Source organism: Xyrauchen texanus, chromosome 4, assembly GCF_025860055.1.
Source record: "Xyrauchen texanus isolate HMW12.3.18 chromosome 4, RBS_HiC_50CHRs, whole genome shotgun sequence".
NCBI lineage: Eukaryota > Metazoa > Chordata > Actinopteri > Cypriniformes > Catostomidae > Xyrauchen > Xyrauchen texanus.
This window is the reverse complement of record NC_068279.1, coordinates 19,381,143-19,401,070: the sequence shown is the minus strand read 5'-3', so window position 1 is coordinate 19,401,070 and position 19,928 is coordinate 19,381,143. Positions and strand designations below refer to the sequence as shown.

The 19,928-nt window shown below is 35.8% G+C and overlaps 1 protein-coding gene across 1 annotated transcript; it reads left to right on the top strand.

The window, feature by feature from the left end:
- Window positions 1–549: 549 nt before the first annotated feature.
- LOC127643143 (NADPH oxidase activator 1-like) lies at window positions 550–18,186 on the top strand. Its single transcript, XM_052125733.1, has 16 exons — window positions 550–676; window positions 940–1,119; window positions 2,946–3,028; window positions 3,282–3,390; window positions 4,131–4,262; window positions 4,464–4,571; window positions 9,657–9,716; window positions 9,793–9,830; window positions 9,919–10,057; window positions 10,288–10,356; window positions 10,893–10,971; window positions 13,420–13,499; window positions 14,158–14,312; window positions 14,427–14,532; window positions 15,164–15,287; window positions 15,418–18,186. The coding sequence occupies exons 2-16, from the start codon at window positions 946–948 to the stop codon at window positions 15,522–15,524; spliced, it is 1,563 nt and encodes a 520-aa protein (XP_051981693.1). The 5' UTR covers window positions 550–676; window positions 940–945; the 3' UTR covers window positions 15,525–18,186.
- Window positions 18,187–19,928: the final 1,742 nt, after the last annotated feature.

Here is a 19,928-nt window from a genome sequence, read left to right as displayed (position 1 = left end):
TTATGCTGATAATATATTAAAAACTATATTAAATTAAACATTTAAAAATAAGGATTTTCACAAGTTTTGAGTACTCATTTTGAGATAAAAGACATGGGGGTGGCAAGTTTTCTTTTTGGAGATACTATGTAATTTAATCTTTATTTTGCATTGATGCTGTTGTATTTTCAAGGAGGGGAGGCGGATGGATTAAAACTTTTAGACTTATTTAAAAACACAGTAATAAGCAATAATGGGATTTCCTCTCTCCATTTTTCTTGTCTGTTTTGAAAATAATAATACAAATAATAAAAATAGCCAGCTGCTTCCTTGTAGGGAAATTCACACAACCTTTACAGTATCTGACACTGTTGAGCTGGAAACAGCACATTGTATTTATTCTATATCCTTGACTTACTCAACAACTTTTTGTTTAATTGAGTCATTGTAGACATGTCTTATCTACTGCTCAACAAGTCTCTTTCACTCTCTCTCTCCCAGGAATACATGACTTCCTGCTGGCATGGTGAGTGGGTGGGAACCACAGCTATGTGTCACACTACAAATATCACTTCCCTGTGAGCAGAGTAAGAGAGCTCTGGCTTACACCTTTTCACTTCATATTCATGGTTGATCATTTCCAGAGAGCAATCCAAGTTCCTGATTTTTCTCTGTCTGTCCCTGTACTATCCCTGTGGTAAGTATTGGCTGCTATACAAGTAGTGGTTGTACTAATTTTCTTATTGTCATATAAGAACTTGCATAGCTAGTCTCACCTTTATATGCAGACTGCTGTCAGATTCTGTCCTGTTGATTTTTTTGTTTTTTGCTCCAAGTGAAAATTCACAGTTATTAGTGACCAAACTAGCATTACAGCTATGTATGTAAATAGTCAGTAATCAGTTTTTGAATTAATATACTGTATTAATATAAAAATTGGTGTATCCTCACTTGCTCTAGATAACCATGCTGTACATAGAGCTGATCAGGCTGTGGAATGAGGCAGTGAAGGCAATAGACAGCCGGGACTGGCAGGGTGCTCTCTCCAAGCTCAACCAGATCACTGATCACAACTGCCGCACTCTGTTTGTGGTTGCTTCGGCACATATTGCCCTGGGTCAGGTGGACCTGGCCATCAAGGTACTTTATAGGCAGGGTTGGGAGGGTTACATTTTAAATGTATTCCACTACAGATTACAGAATACATGCTGTAAAATGTAATTTGTATCGTATTCTGTTAGATTAATCAAGGTCAGTAACATATTTTAAATACTTTTGATTACTTCTTAAGCAGTGGTAGATTTTTTCACTTGTTTTGACTATAAAACTCTGACAGTGCAGTAAGACAAAATATACATGTTAAAAATACATTATCTGAAAAACCTAAATATCTTATGCAGTGTTGTTTCTAAAACAAGATCAATTAAATTGATCTTGTTTTAAGAATTTGTAGATATTTTTACAGGAAACAACACAAAAAGTATTATCAAGAATATGATAATACTAGAAAAAATAAATTATGATCCAACGTGAATTTTCTTGATTAAAAATATGACCATGCCTGGTAACATGTGCATGGAAAATGGCGTAAAGAGGACAATTTACATAAAGTTTATTTCTATTTCTTCTGCTCCAAACATACTTCAACCTTACTTCTCTGTCTGCTGGTATGAATGTAACACATCATAAGAAAGTGTTTCACCGCTGTTCAAATGCACTTTGGATCGCATAATTTACATGTATATATTTTTCCATCTGAAAGGACTAAATATCAAATGAAGTAATCAAAATACTTTTTGAATGTAACTGTATTCTAATTAGCAATTATTTAAATTGCAACTGTAGTGGAATACAGTTACTTATATTTTGTATTTTAAATATATAATCTCATTACATGTATTTCATTACCCCCCAACCCTGTGTATAGGCATAAATTAACAATTAACTGTATAAGAACAATACAGAGATGGCTCTAAAAAGTTATCCTTTAGTTGTTAAACCTTAAGCATTTCCTTTACAGAGCCATAACTTGTGTAACCAATTAGACATAGAATAAACATTCCACACTGAAAATTAAATGTTAACCTAAAAAATGTTCTTCATGTGATAACATCTAAAGTAACTGGTTTAATCAAAGTAAAAATATTATTTAACATCATTAAATCAACTCTCATTAAAACAACCTGAATACATTTGGTTACACCAACAATTAAAAAAAAAAAAGTACAGTAGATATAGAGCCTTAAAGAATATTCTGGGTTCAGTACAAGTTAAGCTCAATCAACAACATTTGTAGCATAATGTTGATAACCACAAAATTAAGTTAGACTAGTTCATCCTGTTCTTAAAAAAAAAAAAGAAGAACCGAAAATCGGGGTTACATCTAGGCACTTACAATGGTGCCAATTTTTGAAGGATTTAAAGGCAGAAATATTAAGCTAATAATTTTATTAAAGCACTTACATTCAATAATTTGTTAAAACATGTGTATGTTTTTAGATCTTAAGTTGTTTAAATCGTTTTTACAGTCATTTTAGGGTTTTAAGGTTTGTTGACATTACATCATTATGGCAACAAAGTTGTAAAATTGACTAGAACTTTACTCAGACACAGTTAGTAAGTGATTTTATCACACTAAAATCATGTTTAGACGCATATTGTTTGTGTCTTTTGATATACTTTTGAAAAAGTGAGCATTTTTACGCAAAAAAATGGGCCACATTCTTAACCAAGTCAATAGACATTTTTGTGGTAATCAGCATTATGCCACAAAGGCTGTCAATTGAGCTTAACTTGTATTGAACCCGGAATATTCCAAGGGAACAATAGCATGATACCACTTTTTACAGTGTATTTCAAGCTAGCCAATTCTAGATATTTAATTTGTACAGTAACGGTTTTGATTGTTATATATTTAGTTGGATAAAAATGTGATGTCTTTGTCAATGTCACAATGTTCCTTTTAGGCATTAGACCAGGTAATAGCAAAGGATCAGTGTCTTGCTGTTGGATTTTTTCAGAGGGCTGCTGTTCATATGATGGCAAACAGGTAAAAATACTCTCATAGTTGCGACTGTTTGCAAAGAATGTCACCTAAGCTCTCTGCAAAGAATAGTCCAGTCTGTCTGGTGCATACGCCACAGTATGACTCAACATGGACACCTTAAACGTTGATCTCTTTTATTCAGAGTTGACGTTTTGGACAGTTGAAAATGAATCACCTTCACTCACTGCTTCTTTGTTACTTTCTTTTTCTGTTGTTGTTTTTTTTCCCTCACTCATCTTGCTCTTTCTAACCCCAGACTGGAGGAGGCATTGTCTGATTGTATATGGGCTCAAAAATACATGAGAGAAAACCCTGTCATTGACTACAAACAGCTGGGTCTGCGATATAAAATGTACAGTTGGCAGGTCAGAACATAAGCATATTTATATCTATATGTGCAAATAGGTAAGATATAACTACAGATTAAAGTATTAAAGCAAAATACTAGGACATTTATTTGGTAACATTTTATTGCAAGCCAGGAAGTTGTTGACACTTTTTATTTTAACTTTGTGTGAACTCTGCCATGGGCTTTGGTCCAGTAGTATTCACCTGCACAGATAACAATCACAAAGCCTTATTGAAGGCTGAGGGAAAAGGCACTAATGTAATGCAATATCAAATTACAGGCTGAAGGACGATAAGACATATGCAGCATTCCTCAGTTATCAGGTTAAACATTGTTTAGCCTGAACAGGTGAAGCAACCTATCTATTCCTGAAATGTGTTTTAGTATACAATTAGAAAATGTATTCAACACACTTTATAGAACTTTTGGGTTTCTCATAAGATGTTGGATCTTAAAGTTAAGAACACAAAGCAAAAATCTACAGGTACGGCTCACACATTTTACTGAAATTGTAAAAGCATCACAGCTTTGATACTCCCAGATTGGTGGGATGGAAGTTCCTGTTCACGGAAATGACTCTTTTTACTGATTCCTAAGAGGGCAATGAGACAGATCTATAGCACCATGTTATTAGCTTACTTTAGTGTCATGTTTATATATTATGTATTTTAGTGTTCTCTAGATATGAATGATGTAATACACAATGTTTACAGCATACCAGTAAACACTGTGTGTGCACTATGTATGTGCTGACAGGTTCTTTATAATGCAGCAGCAGTACACTCTAGACTGCAGCAATGGGACAAAGCCAGAGACACCTTGCAGGCAGCTTCACAGGAGAGAGGAGGGCGGGTCAACCTTATAGACACGGCTTTAGAAACTATTTCTGTAAGTAAATGCAAAAATGATACTTTGTCTTAGTGCAATACATCCAAAACTACCATTTGATTTGCCCTTTTACCAAAAATGCATCACATTTTACTCCTACTGCTAACACAATATATTGTTATATTCTTAATAGTTGGTGTTTAGGTAAAAAGTCCACTAAACACTGTAGTCAGTTAATGTTTTTCTCCATGTTTCCACTAGAGGAGAGAAGTTTTGGCGCCTCTCCTAATTCCAGAAGGTGAAGTGTTTCGTCCCAGGAAGCAGGAGGTAGATCAGCTTAAGCCGAGGGACTTTCTGGGTGAAGCCAAGGTGACACACAACTTCACTCTGTATATTTTATCATTAGCTATTAAGAAAATGAACTTTTTAGACTGAACAATATGTAGTAACTACACAAAATTCAAAAGCGGAAAGAGTGGTGAAACAAGGAAGCTGTTCTAATATATATATATATATATATATAATATATACAGTATATAGCTACTCAATTGAAGCAGAGTAAATATTTTGTGTGTTTTGGAAAAACCGTAGAATGAACGAGTCATAAAAATGCACTTGTGGATGGAACTACTTTCTTACGTGACGAATCAGAATCTGCCGTTGCTGGTTCAAAACAAATTATGCATTTCATTAGTAATTAAAAAAGTTCTCTTCAGAAATAGTGTCATGGCTTGTGCTGTTTCTAACAAGTTATTGGATAAACAAGGATGGATTGATGGGTGTGTGCATCTGTGTGTGTGTGTGTGTGAGAGAGAGAGAGAGAGAGAGAGAGAGAGAGAGAGAGAGAGAGAGAGAGAGGCGGAGCATGTGCAATCACCTGTTGCCACTCCCAAGCAGAGATGCTGTCAGCTTCTGAAGATCAGCTTTCTCAATGGAAAAATAGCTACCAAGCGGGGGTATTTCTCCCTATTGCGTGGTAGCCGCGCAAGAGTCATTCACTATAGAAACAGCGATGTCCTCTGCCATTTTAAACAGTGTGTATCCAATTTGGAAACTCAGGAAGCGCCTTGAGTTCTGTAATCAAACAGTCCGTTGTGTCTCAACTGCGATGAGCCTTAATCCTGAAATTGTTAATTTAAAGACATTTAAAACAATGTCCTAGCTTAAGTAATGTAATGGTAATACGAGCGATCACAGAGCACTGTTCTATGTAAACAATGACTAATGGATTCACTTTACATCACCAACTGGCTCATATTACACACAAAAATTATGTTTTGCCACCACCTGCTGGCTAACATATGTAATTTTAAAAATAAAGATAGTAACTCCTAACTCTCAACTCTAGTGCACTCACCTTTTTTGGGAATTTGTCCACGCTGTAGTATTTTGGAAAAATTTTTGTTTGTTTGTACGTACCTCTGTTTTAACTAGTTTTTCTTTGCTTTATAAAGACGTTTTATTTGGTTTTCACAGTTTTGATAACTTAAGTTAATATTTTCTAATTAATCTGTTTATATTTCTTGCCAATTTTTTTATACATAAGTGTAAATTTATGTCTATAAAGCCCCTATTTGCACTTTTTTGTAAAGACTTAAAATATTATTTAAATACTCTTTGTACCTCCAACAACTCCAAAGCATTGAAAACCATTGCACTATGTAATGAATATAATGTCTTGGCATTATTGTAAAACATATCTGTAGTATTGTGTACTATGTATACCCCTGGCTTGTTTAAAAAAAAAAAAAAAATGTCTGACGCAGCTGTTCATTGACAGGTCCTTAAACAAGCCCTCATAATAAATCTCCAACTGATTGACAAATTCACTTGTGAAATGGATTGCTGTGAACTGTATCCCAATGATCGACTTATGATCAATAATATGGTAGTAAACAATTCATTGTATTCTAAAGCCACTTTTTGAATGGTCTTATCAATGATTAACTCTTCTGCCACAAGAATGTAATGCATTTTAATTATCTGAATATTTTTTTATTTTATATACAGTCAGGTCCATAAATATTGGGACATCGACACAATTCTAATCTTTTTGGCTCTATACACCACCACAATAGATTTGAAATGAAACGAACAAGATGTGCTTTAACTGCAGACTTTCAGCTTTATCTTGAGGGTATTTACATCCAAATCAGGTGAACGGTGTAGGAATTACCACAGTTTGTATACGTGCCTCCCACTTTTTAAGGGACAGATTAACAATCATAAATCAAACTTTCACTTTTTAATACTTGGTTGCAAATCCTTTGCAGTCAATTACAGCCTGAAGTCTGGAACGCATAGACATCACCAGACGCTGGGTTTCATCCCTTGTGATGCTCTGCCAGGCCTCTACTGCAACTGTCTTCAGTTCCTGCTTGTTCTTGGGGCATTTTCCCTTCAGTTTTTCTTCAGCAAGTGAAATGCATGCTCAATCGGATTCAGGTCAGGTGATTGACTTGGCCATTGCATAACATTCCACTTCTTTCCCTTAAAAAACTCTTTGGTTGCTTTCGCAGTATACTTCGGGTCATTGTCCATCTGTACTGTGAAGCGCCGTCCAATGAGTTCTGAAGCATTTGGCTGAATATGAGCAGATAATATTGCCCGAAACACTTCAGAATTCATCCTGCTGCTTTTGTCAGCAGTCACATCATCAATAAATACAAGAGAACCAGTTCCATTGGCAGCCATACATGCCCACGCCATGACACTACCACCACCATGCTTCACTGATGAGGTGGTATGCTTTGGATCATGAGCAGTTCCTTTCCTTCTCCATACTCTTCTCTTCCCATCACTCTGGTACAAGTTGATCTTTGTCTCATCTGTCCATAGGATGTTATTCAAGAACTGTGAAGGCTTTTTTAGATGTTGTTTGGCAAACTCTAATCTGACCTTCCTGTTTTTGAGGCTCACCAATGGTTTACATCTTGTGGTGAACCCTCTGTATTCACTCTGGTGAAGTCTTTTCTTGATTGTTGACTTTGACACACATACACCTACCTCCTGGAGAGTGTTATTGATCAGGCCAACTGTTGTGAAGGGTGTTTTCTTCACCAGGGAAAGAATTCTTCGGTCATCCACCACAGTTGTTTTCTGTGGTCTTCCGGGTCTTTTGGTGTTGCTGAGCTCACCGGTGCGTTCTTTCTTTTTAAGAATGTTCCAAACAGTTGATTTGGCCACACCTAATGTTTTTGCTATCTCTCTGATGGGTTTGTTTTGATTTTTCAGCCTAATGATGGCTTGCTTCACTGATAGTGACAGCTCTTTGGATCTCATATTGAGAGTTGACAGCAACAGATTCCAAATGCAAATAGCACACAATTGAAATGAACTCTGGACCTTTTATCTGCTTCTTGTAAATGGGATAATTAGGGAACAACACACACCTGGCCATGGAACAGCTGAGCAGCCAATTGTCCCATTACTTTTGGTCCCTTAAAAAGTGGGAGGCACATATTCAAACTGTTGTAATTCCTACACCGTTCACCTGATTTGGATGTAAATACCCTCAAATTAAAGCTGAAAGTCTGCAGTTAAAGCACATCTTGTTCATTTCATTTCAAATCCATTGTGGTGGTGTATAGAGCCAAAAAGATTAGAATTGTGTCAATGTCCCAATATTTATGGACCTGACTGTATTATATATATATATATATATATATATATATATATATATATATATATATATATATATATATATAAAAAATTCTATTTAAAGATAACTATGCATAATTGCATCATTATATATTGAATTATTGTTTTATGAGGGGCTTTCTCAGCAAATATTTGTATATGCGATTAATCACAATTAATTAATCGGGACACCATGTAATTAATTCGATTAAACATTTTAATTGATTGATAGCCCTAAATATATATATATATATATATATATATATATATATATATATATATATATATATATATATATATATATCCCTTATCCCTATAAGTTCTATAAAGACTGGCACCATTTGTGTACAGCTTATCTTGTAGGTGCTTTTAAGATATGAATACACCTATTATAAATATATTTTGATACAAAATAAAACAAAGACTTTAGAAGAATATCTCAGGTCTTTTAGTCCATTCAATGCAAGTAAATGGTGGCCAGAATGTTGAAGCTCAAAAAAGCACATATATGCAGCATAACTCTAGTGGTTAAATCCATACGTATATTCAGAAGTATTTTTCATTACTATAAATTAATTACTACTTTCAAACAGCCCTCCTATGCATGTTCACAAGAGGTTTTTTTCTTCTGTTTTTTGCTGATTCACATTCTTTTTTCTCTCTCTTTTTTTTCTACCAATGCCCAATTCCCAATGCACTCTATGTCCTCGTAGTGACTCGCCTCAATCCAGGTGGCGGAGGATGAATCTTAGTTGCCACAGTGTCTGAGACGTCAACCCGCTCATCTGGCTTGTTGGGCATGTTAATGCAGAGACATAACGCATGTGGAGGCTTCACGCAATCCACCGCTGCATCCACACACAACTCACCACATGCCCCAGCAAGAGCGAACAACATTATAGCCATTTGACTCTACCCTCCCTAGCAACCGGACCAATTAGTTTGCTTTGGAGACCTGGGTGGAGTCACTCAGCACACCCTAGGATTCAAACTCATGAACTCCAGGGGTGGTAGTCAGTGTCTTTACTCACTGAGCTACACAGGCCCTGCTGATTCACATTCTTTGTGCATATTGTCACACACTATTGTTTATTTATTATTTTCCTTTGCTTCATCCCTCTCTTTTTTCTTTCTCTTCCCTGAATGCAAATCACTCAAAAACAGATGAAGTCTGTCCTCTTGTGAATGTGCATAGGAGGGCTAGTGAAAGTTGAGATATATAGTAAAAAATTAATTAAATATTGATCTGTTTCTCACCCACACCTATCATATTGTCACTTGTGAAGACATGTATTTAACAACTAGATTACATTTATGCTGCCTATATGTGCATTTTGCAGGTTCTGGCCACCATTCACTTGCATTGAATGGACCTACAGAGCTGAGATCTTCTTCTAAAAATTGTTGTTTGTGTTCTGCAGAAAAAAGAAATTCAAATACATCTGGGATGGCCCGAGGGAGAGTAGCCTAAATGAAGAGATAATTTTGTATTTTTGGGTAAATTGTCTCTTTAAGGTTAATTTAAATGTACATTACTAATTGTCATATTTGGATGTTGTTTAAAACATCAGTGAAATATATGTTTGTACATTATAAACTAAAATGCTGCCCAAATCTGGATGCATCTGCTGACATTTTTTTCCCATTCTATACTAAAAGTTTTGCTTTTTAATAAGAACATTTTTAAATGAACAGGCACCTTCTAGATGTTAGATGGACCATTCCAATGAACACTATAAATCACAAATACACTAGTAGCACAATAAAAGACATCAAAGAAAATGTCATTCCTTTCTAAACTCTATTTTATCCCAGGTCATCACTTCTTTGATTCCAAATGATGACTTCAGAGGCTTTGATCCTCTCAGACCACAGGTACAGTTACAAAACAATTTTGTCCCACATTTTTCTCTCTTTAGATTTTAACTAGATATTATGTATCTTCCTGCAGAAACCAGGGTACTATGAGCCAAAGGTAGAAGAAGGCCAGTAAGTATTTAATATTTACAATATAGTTAATGATTTAAGAAAATACAAGAAAAAAATGCATGTAAAATTACCTTGTGTGTTCCTATAGGGAGTCTCGTTATATGATAACGAAGAATGCATATGTGGCAAATGGGCCAGGGGATCTCACAGTGCCTGCTGGAGCAGAAGTGTTTATGTACAGCGATGAGGACAGAGATGGACTGGCAATGGTCATTTATGATGGAAAGGTGGGGGGGTCTTTCCTTCTAGAATGATATGGTACATTACTGAGCCTGACATTGTTGTTATGACCAATAATTTTGAAGGCACACTGAATGTTTGTCCAGTAGTGCCCAATTATATTTCTGACACTAACACAGACTGTTTGAGTAGCAAAGTCAATGTGTGATACAAACCTAATGTCAGAATCTAGAATAACTCATATGATATCTCTCCTTTGTTACTTTTAACATGTCAGAGAGGTCTGGTTCCAAAGTACCTGCTTGAAGCAAGGGGTAAGAAAAACAAGGTTAAAAACAAGCGAATTGTAAGTATTCTATATCTTTGTTTAATAAAGAATGTACTGTATAAAGTACGAGTGTTTCATAAAGTATGAGTGTTTCATAAAGTATGAGTGTTTTATAGGGCCTTAATTTGTCAAGAATTGCCCAGCTTTTCTCCTAAATGTGTTGAGCTTGCTGAATAATGCAGAATTGTATTAATGCAGACAGGTTTAAAGGCCCTTTAATGGTAGTTTAAAATGTGCTTACACACTCTGCAAACCAGAGTGAGTTGGCAAAGACTGAGCTTTGCCTCAGCTCACTCCGCTACTTTCAATATAGTTGCAAGGAAATTAAAAAGCTACCATGAAAATAAAAATGGTGTAAAAGGTTATAGCTTCTTGTTACACCTTCTGCCAGAGACTTGGTGATATATTGAGCAAGAAAAGGGCTACACATTTTCTTATATGTGCTGATGTTATACAAATTATTAGAAAATTATATTGTAAAGTTACCTTATCTGAATTACATTTTTTATTGGTAATAACACACTGACTGCTTTTCTCTGCATTTTCCTTGGAAGGAACTGGCCAATGGCATCCCACACCCACCATCCTTAAAACCCCCGAATCGACCCCAAGGTCTAGCTCAACCTCCACCAGGTACAGAAAACAGTAAGATAACACAGAACCATTTAAACTGAAATTGCTTGTAAGTGACTAAAATCATTATAATGAAAGAAAACCTCTAAAAATATTGTTTAAGATTCTGAAAATATTTTTTTGCGTATTTGCAATTTTGAAAAAGCAGTGGCTGTGTCTAATTTAAAGGGGTCATATCAGAAGGAATCAAATTTTCCTTCATCTTTTTGATTTCCTTGTTAAATTAATGTGAGTTCATTGTACTATGAAAACTCTCTTTACACAAAAATTCCACCCTAGTGCAAAAATACCTATTTTTTAAACTAAGCTGCAAAGTTTCTAAACTAAACTAAGTTTCCTCCAACTGTCCTATTTAATAGTGTTAGGTTTGAGTCCACCTTCATCGAGTCTAAGTCAAGTCCGAGTCTTTAAACAATCGAGTCAGAGTCGAGTCCGAGGCCAAAAGGGGTCGAGTCGGACTCAAGACTGAGATCATAACAGGCCGAGTCCGAATCTGAATTTAAATTGTAACCGTAAACTCAACATCAATATTTTAAGCTTATTTTAAACTTCACAACAAAGAAAAACAGTTTGTCAGTATAAATGTAACATAAACACCTCTGTTGCATTTCATATTCATATTCATATTTTATGATTAGTATCCTGCTGAACAAACTTCAAAGTGGTTTCAGAATGAAAGCATATGCTTTAACTGTATGAAGACAAAACTGTCCTTCAACACACTTCTTATTGTATTCTGTTGACATTTCAATTATTTGTTTCTTTTCCCCCTCCACTCAAACATCATACTTCATTTTCAATTGGTCAATTAAATTCAATTTCGTTTTATTTAAAATTATCCCTATCTAAAAAAATTATAGTATATACTGAGGTTTTTTTCTGAATCTTTTTACTCTATCTACTGCCTGATTTGGGAATATACAGTGCATACAAATGAGTCAACACAGTAGTACTTTCTGAGAAGTTACGTCTCACGATTTGACTGTAAATGCTACATCCAAAAACACTGGAAAAGCCCACTGATAGTATTAGGGCCATGTGTTCACGGACATGAATTTCTAGTTAATTTGCAGGAAACCAATGCAAGGCAGTTCTGCATACTGCTCGTGTACCTAAATCCCTAATGCGTCCGTGTGCGTCTCGCAGCAGCTGCAATATGATAAAAAAATTATAATAATGAATATTTGCTTGAGCGGCAGCCATGTTGCAATCAGTCTGAAATCTTTAAATACCAGCCAAGAAAATTTAATTTAGCTCTTCTTTAACCGCAACAACATGGAGAATAATAATTTGAAATCATACATTTAACTGAATTGTCCTTCAAAAGTGTCAGAGATATAGGTTAAAAAAAGACGTGCATAAGTTACCCGGTGGTTTACAATTAAAATAAAATATTCATTTCAAGTAAAAACATCATCACCAACTAAATTCAACTCGTAACATATAACAAAATCTGTCATTGTATAATACATTTATTTTACAGTCTATAATTAAATTATAAACAAAAAATGTCACTGCCCAAAATATCTTCATATTTTATTTGGCATGGTTGAATGTTGTGAATGGTGGACAAATGCTGTAAAAGAATGTATTTTAAGCAGCTCGTCTATGCTTTGAAAATAGTCAATCAATAATAAATAGGTGCTGTTTATCTGAGTTGTTGTCTGCTGTATCAATCCCACTTTTTTTTTCCTCCTACTGTTTAAAAAGTTACACAGTTAATTCATCAAGCTATTATGGACCAGTTCAAGCTGACAAATCTGCATGGACCACAAAAGACTACAGAAGCCTACATGTTTAGATACATTATGCCTAAAAAGACTTAAAATCCAATAGTAATGCTAGTTTTATGTTTGTGTTGGACATTTTTAGACATTATGTTGGTGACTCAATGAAGTGAGTAATGATTTTACGTTTTTAACCACAATGAAACCAAAATGTGAGCACCGTCTTGGCTGCATAAACACAACACAGTAGTCGGTAGTCAATGTTATACAGTAGTCTCTGTAGTAACTTTCAAGCGTATTGGTTGACTGATGCGTGTGCCTGTGCATGTAAGTATGTGTGTGTGAGTGTGTTTGCTTAAACACAGTGAAACAACTCTGGATACGTGTATGACTTCAGGGGCTAATATAGCTGCATGCAGACAGAGATGTGTTCCTTCATTTCTGTTTTGTTATTTATTTATTTAAAAATGAAATCTTTGCATCACAAATGCCATGGACTCGGCAACAATATCCTGAGTCCCAAAGGCTCGAGTCAGAGTCAAGTCTGAGTAAAAATGCATCTGAGTCCGTGATAAGTCCATTAAAATTGGAGTCCGAGTCCAAATTCAAGTACCCCAACTCTACTATTTAATAAAAGTAAAAAGTACATATAAAAACAAAGATTTGTGTTTCATATTTCTTCTATTCTGAAGTGACATCAGTTTTATCCTCTCTCCTGTAGAGTTGCATCCTACCAATGCCAGCGCTGCCCACACAGCTCCTCCAAAAAACAGCAACTCCACCCGCGTCCATTCCCAGCAGGTGAGTAGTAAATCACACTTGAAAGAATGCTGGCCTTTTGGCAGGACAACACATTCATCTCTTTAAAACAGAAACTCCAATGATGTTGTACACCCACACATGCAATTTTTGCCAGGAAAGTCTTTCCAATATTACACAAATTAATTAGAGAATGTTTTCTGACCTCACAGCCTGTGTTTGTGTGCTCTGTACTGTCTTATGTATTTATTTCTGCAAAGCCTTTTGATCTCCTCCCAGTTCAATATGGCAAGCCTGAAAGCTAACATTTCTGGCAGTGTTATGGAGATTGAAATAGAAGCATGAGTAATGCAGTGGCCATCATGGCTGATCTTTTGTGTGAGATAAAATGAGTTTTGTGACTCAGACATGAAGTGGAGTGGAGTGTTGAAGCAGCATGCCTTTGATCTGGGGGGGGGGAAGGAAAGCTGATAAAAATGTGAAGAGGACTATTTGGAACCACTGTCTGATTACCTTGTGAAAAACTTTCTTATAAATGAATTTGCAAATACCTTGTGCACATGATAGAACTTTGTATTTGGAAAAAGAGTAACTTTGAAATTGGAAAAACTTTCTTTTTTGTTCTAATATTATAAGAGTGTGAACTTAGCATGTACTGTATATCACTACACTAACCTGAGATGTGACCTACATTTCTCAGGCCCCAACTGCACCTCAGGAGCCTGGATCAGTCATTGTCAAGGTGCACTACACATATAGCATGGCTCTAAATGTTCCTTTAGAAACACCGTTCCGGGACCTGCAGGAGAAAATCGCTCAGAAATTAGGACAGCCTGCGACAAACATTCGCCTCAGGTAATATTGCAGACCTGCAGCCAGGCTGACCTGCTTTTCGTTGCCATAAATTCACAGTATTAAAGTACAGTATGTAAAGGCAGTCACATTCTTCTCTTGTACTTCCTCTCACAGACACAAGAAGCATGGTACCACACTACTGACCCCACTGGATGGAGATGATGGACTGGATAGCCTTGAGGATGTGGCTGAATCAGGACGTGCCACAATTTGGTGTCAGGTAACATAACTAGTTGGCATTTTCAATAAAGAGTAATAAGTTTGTTATATCAAAGTTGAAGTGTGTAATTTGGAACACGAGTGGTGATGGTGTAGCGGTCAAAAGAAGGAAAGCTATCTGGCCCTGAAGCCTTGCCTGTAGGCTAGGTCTTAATTACCGTGCCAAGCTCCTCCAGGATTATCTCAGAATCAAGAGAATGTTTTTTCTCAGCTGTAGTTTAGGAAGTTATAATGGTTACACAAAGTTTCTAATATCCTCATCACTATCTCCTATTCCAGCTTAATATACAGGATCAACTATTAGTTTTTAGGTTAGGTTAATTTCCCTGAAAAGTATAAACATTGTGGTTCTTTGGTGCTATCAAAACATTTCTCTGTTTATTTGAGCATTCTAACCAGCCAGACACAGCAACATTGGCTCAACCAATGGCATGAGTTTAGGGTGATACTATGATAACAATCAAAATACATGCTATTATATTTGATGACACTAATGGTGCAGAAATTGCATATTTCACATTTAAGTACATTAGTTTAGATATTTCTTAATTTGGTACAGAGGTTTCACCAATTTAGCAATATTTGCCAACAGTCCAGTGTTCATTACTGCCTCTCTTTCCATTTCCCCTTAGACTGAGGACCCTCTAGCCAACAGGGCCATTCTCTATCAGATGGTGGCACTGTATGACTACACTGCACAAGGCCCAGAGGACCTGGAATTCAGTGAAGGGGACACTATTGACATTCTCAGTGAAGGTATGATAAGATTCGGGGGGTTACTCGTCATATCTTTATTCATTATTTTGAATTCACCTTTTACCTATATACTGTATATGTATATATTTCCATTGTTTGGGCAAGAAAGGTGATTTTCTCCATTTTACAGTGAACAAGGAGTGGTTGGAAGGACACACTGCTGGAAATATTGGCATCTTCCCCCGAAGTTTTGCTCATCGGGATACAGACAGCATTAGTAGGGCATCAACAGATTGACACAGCCAGATCTACAGATGTTGTATAAGAACTGAATCAATGGAAACAATCTTGTAAATATCTGCATAGAACTTGCTTAAAGGCAACTCTCATGCTTCCTTCCTAAAGCATATCCATCTGTTAAAATAAATGATCAAAATAACTTTTGGGCATTGGTTTTGAGAGATTAAATCTTATTAAATCATGAAATGCCAGTTTGATTATAAGAAAGTTGGCAAGATTTACCTTTGTTCCTCCTTTAGTGTCATGAGAATCATTCCAAAAAGGAAAAAGAGAAGTCAGCGTAAAGATTTGATTAGTGGCACAATTTTTACAAATAAAATAAAAGACACAGTTTTATTTTTCATCTTAAGTCACCTTTCTTAGTTACTTTCATATTAAAATAAGGAGTGTCTATTTTCACTAGGTGTAAATAGCTCATGCCACACAGTGTGGCTATTTGCACTCCTATAGTCTGGTGGAAATACAGAAATGAAAGACAAACTGCATTGTCAAGTGTGGCTGCAATGGTGTAGTTTATTTTATACAGACAACCCCGATTCGATTCCTTTTTTCATGCTATTCTGTTTCCTGTCTCCACTCTTAATATTTCCTTGAATACTTCTTATAATAATAAATTAATATTTCTATAACGGTTGATTGCTCACAGTGATTTGGTCACTGGGAAGTTTGTGGAGTTGAGACATATATTTGATTCAGATAAAATAAACCATGTTTTTATTATAGTAATATTGCAGTAATTATGATTTTGGCAGAAGCCAATTGGAATTAACCATGGTTTTGCTACAGTAATATGGTGTTAATATAGTAATAATATTTAATTTAGTGGTTACTATGATTTTACTACAAAATACCATGGTGATTCTATGGTTGCTGTAGTAAAAACCATCATTTATTTTTGTAGAGTAAGTTTAGGGTTAGATTTAGGTGTATGGGTATGGGTAGGTGTAGGGTGTCTGTGGGACTCTAAATATACACACTGCAGTGATGACCCTATACTGTATGTTAGTATATTAGGGGTGCAAATAGTATCTGCCATCAGCATCTAACACTATTTGCACTTAGTACAAAGAAGATGCTTTTTGTTGCTAGTAACAATTATTGTAAGTAGCATCTATCCCTATTAATCGCAAATAGCCGCTCCCTTAAAATATACAGAATTTTCTGTTATATCCTTTCCTTGTTTTACAGTATAAGTAAGATTGAATTTTACCTTGTGTGATCGAGATTACAGCTACTCTCTTTAAGTGCTCTTACATGGAAAGTAGTAGCATTTGGGAATTAAAGCGGTCTAAAGTGTAATATATAATGGCATCGGAATGCCTGAATTCTGCATGAATTAAAAGCAAACAGGATTCTTTTGGCTCTCTTTGCAGAGTGACTTAATTTAGTATTAATAGAAAAGGTACTTTCAGGTATTTTCAGAGATCACACAACACAGGCCAAATCCAGAGTTTTAAATAGTGTTCCATGGGATGCCAACTCTGGTTTACATCATTACCACCCACTTCATCTTAACCTCAAATTCAAACAGTATCTATCATACATAAACTGAATTGCAGTGCAAAAGAGTTAAGTTCAGAATTTCTGGAATGAGCAGTCCATTTGGAGAACTTTGAGTGAGTATGTGAATAGGTAATTGAGACTGTACTTTATGCACAGTATGACTTACAACTGAAGTCAATTACGCTCTCCTTTACAACGCATAAAGGTGCAAGCATAAAGATCAATGCATATCTCTTGTCAATCTAGACATATTATTTGTTCATTAATTGCTGCCAGTATGGCCAATTGCCAGGAGCAGTAAATGCAAATTAACAATGAATTTGACTAATTTATCCCAATGGCAGCATCTTAAAGGGCTGTAAATCAGTGGGTTGGAGACCAAGAAGGACAAAGAAAAGTCAGCGTAGAGGGTCAATTACTGGCACACTTTCTTTTATAAAAAATCTTTAGTATCTTTTTTATCTTTAGTCAACCTTTCTTAGTTACTTTTATAAAAACCATTAATTACGTTGTTTTTATTTATTTTATATTTTGAAGTTAATATATTCTTTCTTAGTTTATTTCTAAGTTTTATTTTATTATTCTGTAAATAACTGAAATAAAATGTACTTAATCATATTTCTTATTTTATATAATTTTTTGTACTACTGATATTGTATTTTATTTGTTCGTTTACATCATACACTAATGTAGTTTTATATTCGTTTTCTTATTTTCCATTGTTCATGCATGTTGGCTTACATCTAATGCAGCTGTGGTGCAAATGCGTTGGAATAACAAGTGCACAGTTTAGCCCATGTCATGTCAATATAGCATGGTTACTTGAAATTATATTGATAAAATGCAGACATACTTGAAAAGGATGAAGTTAAACACAGCCTTAATGGAGATAACAGAGCAACAGACTGTCCATATGAGTTTAATAATAGCTCAGAGTGAGATGTGGTTGGTGAGACGAGGTTGTGGATGTCTGCTGACAGGCCTTTCTAATTCCTCTTTATGAGCTTAGAGGATGACACATGTTTTTTTTTTTTTTTACTGAGCTTCCACACTGCCTGTGCTTCTGAACTCTGGCTTAAAGCTGTCTTTATAAAAATGGGTGCATATCAGACAACAGAGGTTGAACCAAAATAATAAGGATAATTATTAAAATGTATTTAAGACACTACATGGGCTGCTATGAATTTGTGATTAGGAAGATCTTTTTTAGTAGATGCACAGCCTCTCTTGAAGACCCCGTGGCAGACATTGGGTGGTCACAACACCAACATAGTCACCAACCTTATTTGAGCAGAGCTGTGTTAAAGATGTGATTTTACTCTTTAACTAGACAGAAGGTATTGACTGTTTCAGGTTTAAAAAGAGCTCCTCCAAACAATACACAGACACAAATATCACAGTAACACTTTACAATAAGATTCCATTCATTAACATTATTAAATGAATAAGGTATCATGAACAAACAATTAACAATATATATCTTTACAGTATTTATTCTTCTTTAATAATGTTAGGTAATTAAAACACAATTGTTCATTGTTAGTTCATGTTCATTCATAGTGTTTCACACACACACACTCACACACACACACACACACACACACACACACACACATGTTGTGTTTCCATGTTTTATGGGGACTTTCCATAGACATAATGGTTTTTATACTGTACAAACTTTATATTCTATCCCCTAAACCTAACCCTACCCCTAAACCTAACCCTCACAGAAAACATTCTGCATTTTTACATTTTCCAAAAACATAATTTAGTATGATTTATAAGCTGTTTTCCTCATGGGGACTGACAAAATGTCCCCACAAGGTCAAAATTTTCGGGTTTTACTATCCTTATGGGGACATTTGGTCCCGACAAAGTGATAAATACACGCTCACACACACACACACACACACACACACACACACACACACACACACACACACACACACACAAACTAGTTTTTATATCATTGTGGGGACTCTCCATATACTTCCATGCATTTATGATTTGTATACAGATCTAACGATAATGTCTATCCCCTAATCCTACCCCTCACAGAAATCTTTTAGCAATTAAAAAAAAAAAAAAAAAACATTGTTTAGTATGTTTAATATGCCATTTCCCTTGTGAGGACTGCTGGCTGGGCCCCAGAAGGTAGGTGATCTCAGGTTTTACTATCCTTGTGGGGACCCTGTAGTATAAACATTTACACACACACACACACACACACACACACACACACACACACACACACAGAGAGAGAGAGAGAGAGAGAGAGAGAGAGAGAGAGAGAGAGAGATGCTATTATTTAGAATTTTGTATTTAGGTCACTACTAATGGTGGTTTATTATTCTATCTAAAGCCACATCCCATGACAATGATCTTACTATGCCCAGGGGCCCCTGACTACCAGGGGCCCTTGACTGCCCCGGGGGTGCCATGGGCTTTAAGTTTGCATGATCCAGTTTGGTGATCCACCCTCATGAAAACTCATCAACTATGAAAACGAAACCCCCCACACCTGGTCAATAACATTGCAAGTCATAATCTGTCCCTACCTATGGCACAAATCTATAGGGTTAATTTAGATCAAGCGGCTGTATTGATTGTGCTCCCCTATGAGAAACACTTGCCATTAAGAACTTAGAAAGTTCGCAGTTCTCTGCGACAACGTTTTAGGTTAGAATGTATTAACGTCAATGGCCAGGCGAGCCTTGAACATTAAATATAGCTTACGCACTGGAAATATGTTGTTTAATATGTCCGGACTCGTTCCCCAAAAGTAGTTTGTTCCTAAGCAACAGAGTCGCCTCACGCGTACGTGCGTCATTTCCTCCTGAGCGCGAGTGTATCTCTCTACGGACTCAGTAGTAGCGACACAAAATCAGAGCGAGCCGC

Excerpts from the sequence above, each read along its gene's own strand:
- LOC127643143 (XM_052125733.1), top strand. The coding sequence starts at position 946 with ATGCTGTACATAGAGCTGATCAGGCTGTGGAATGAGGCAGTGAAGGCA. Across the intron at positions 9,717-9,792 it reads TTGATCCTCTCAGACCACAG|AAACCAGGGTACTATGAGCC; the intron begins GTACAGTTACAA and ends ATCTTCCTGCAG. Across the intron at positions 15,288-15,417 it reads TATTGACATTCTCAGTGAAG|TGAACAAGGAGTGGTTGGAA; the intron begins GTATGATAAGAT and ends TCCATTTTACAG.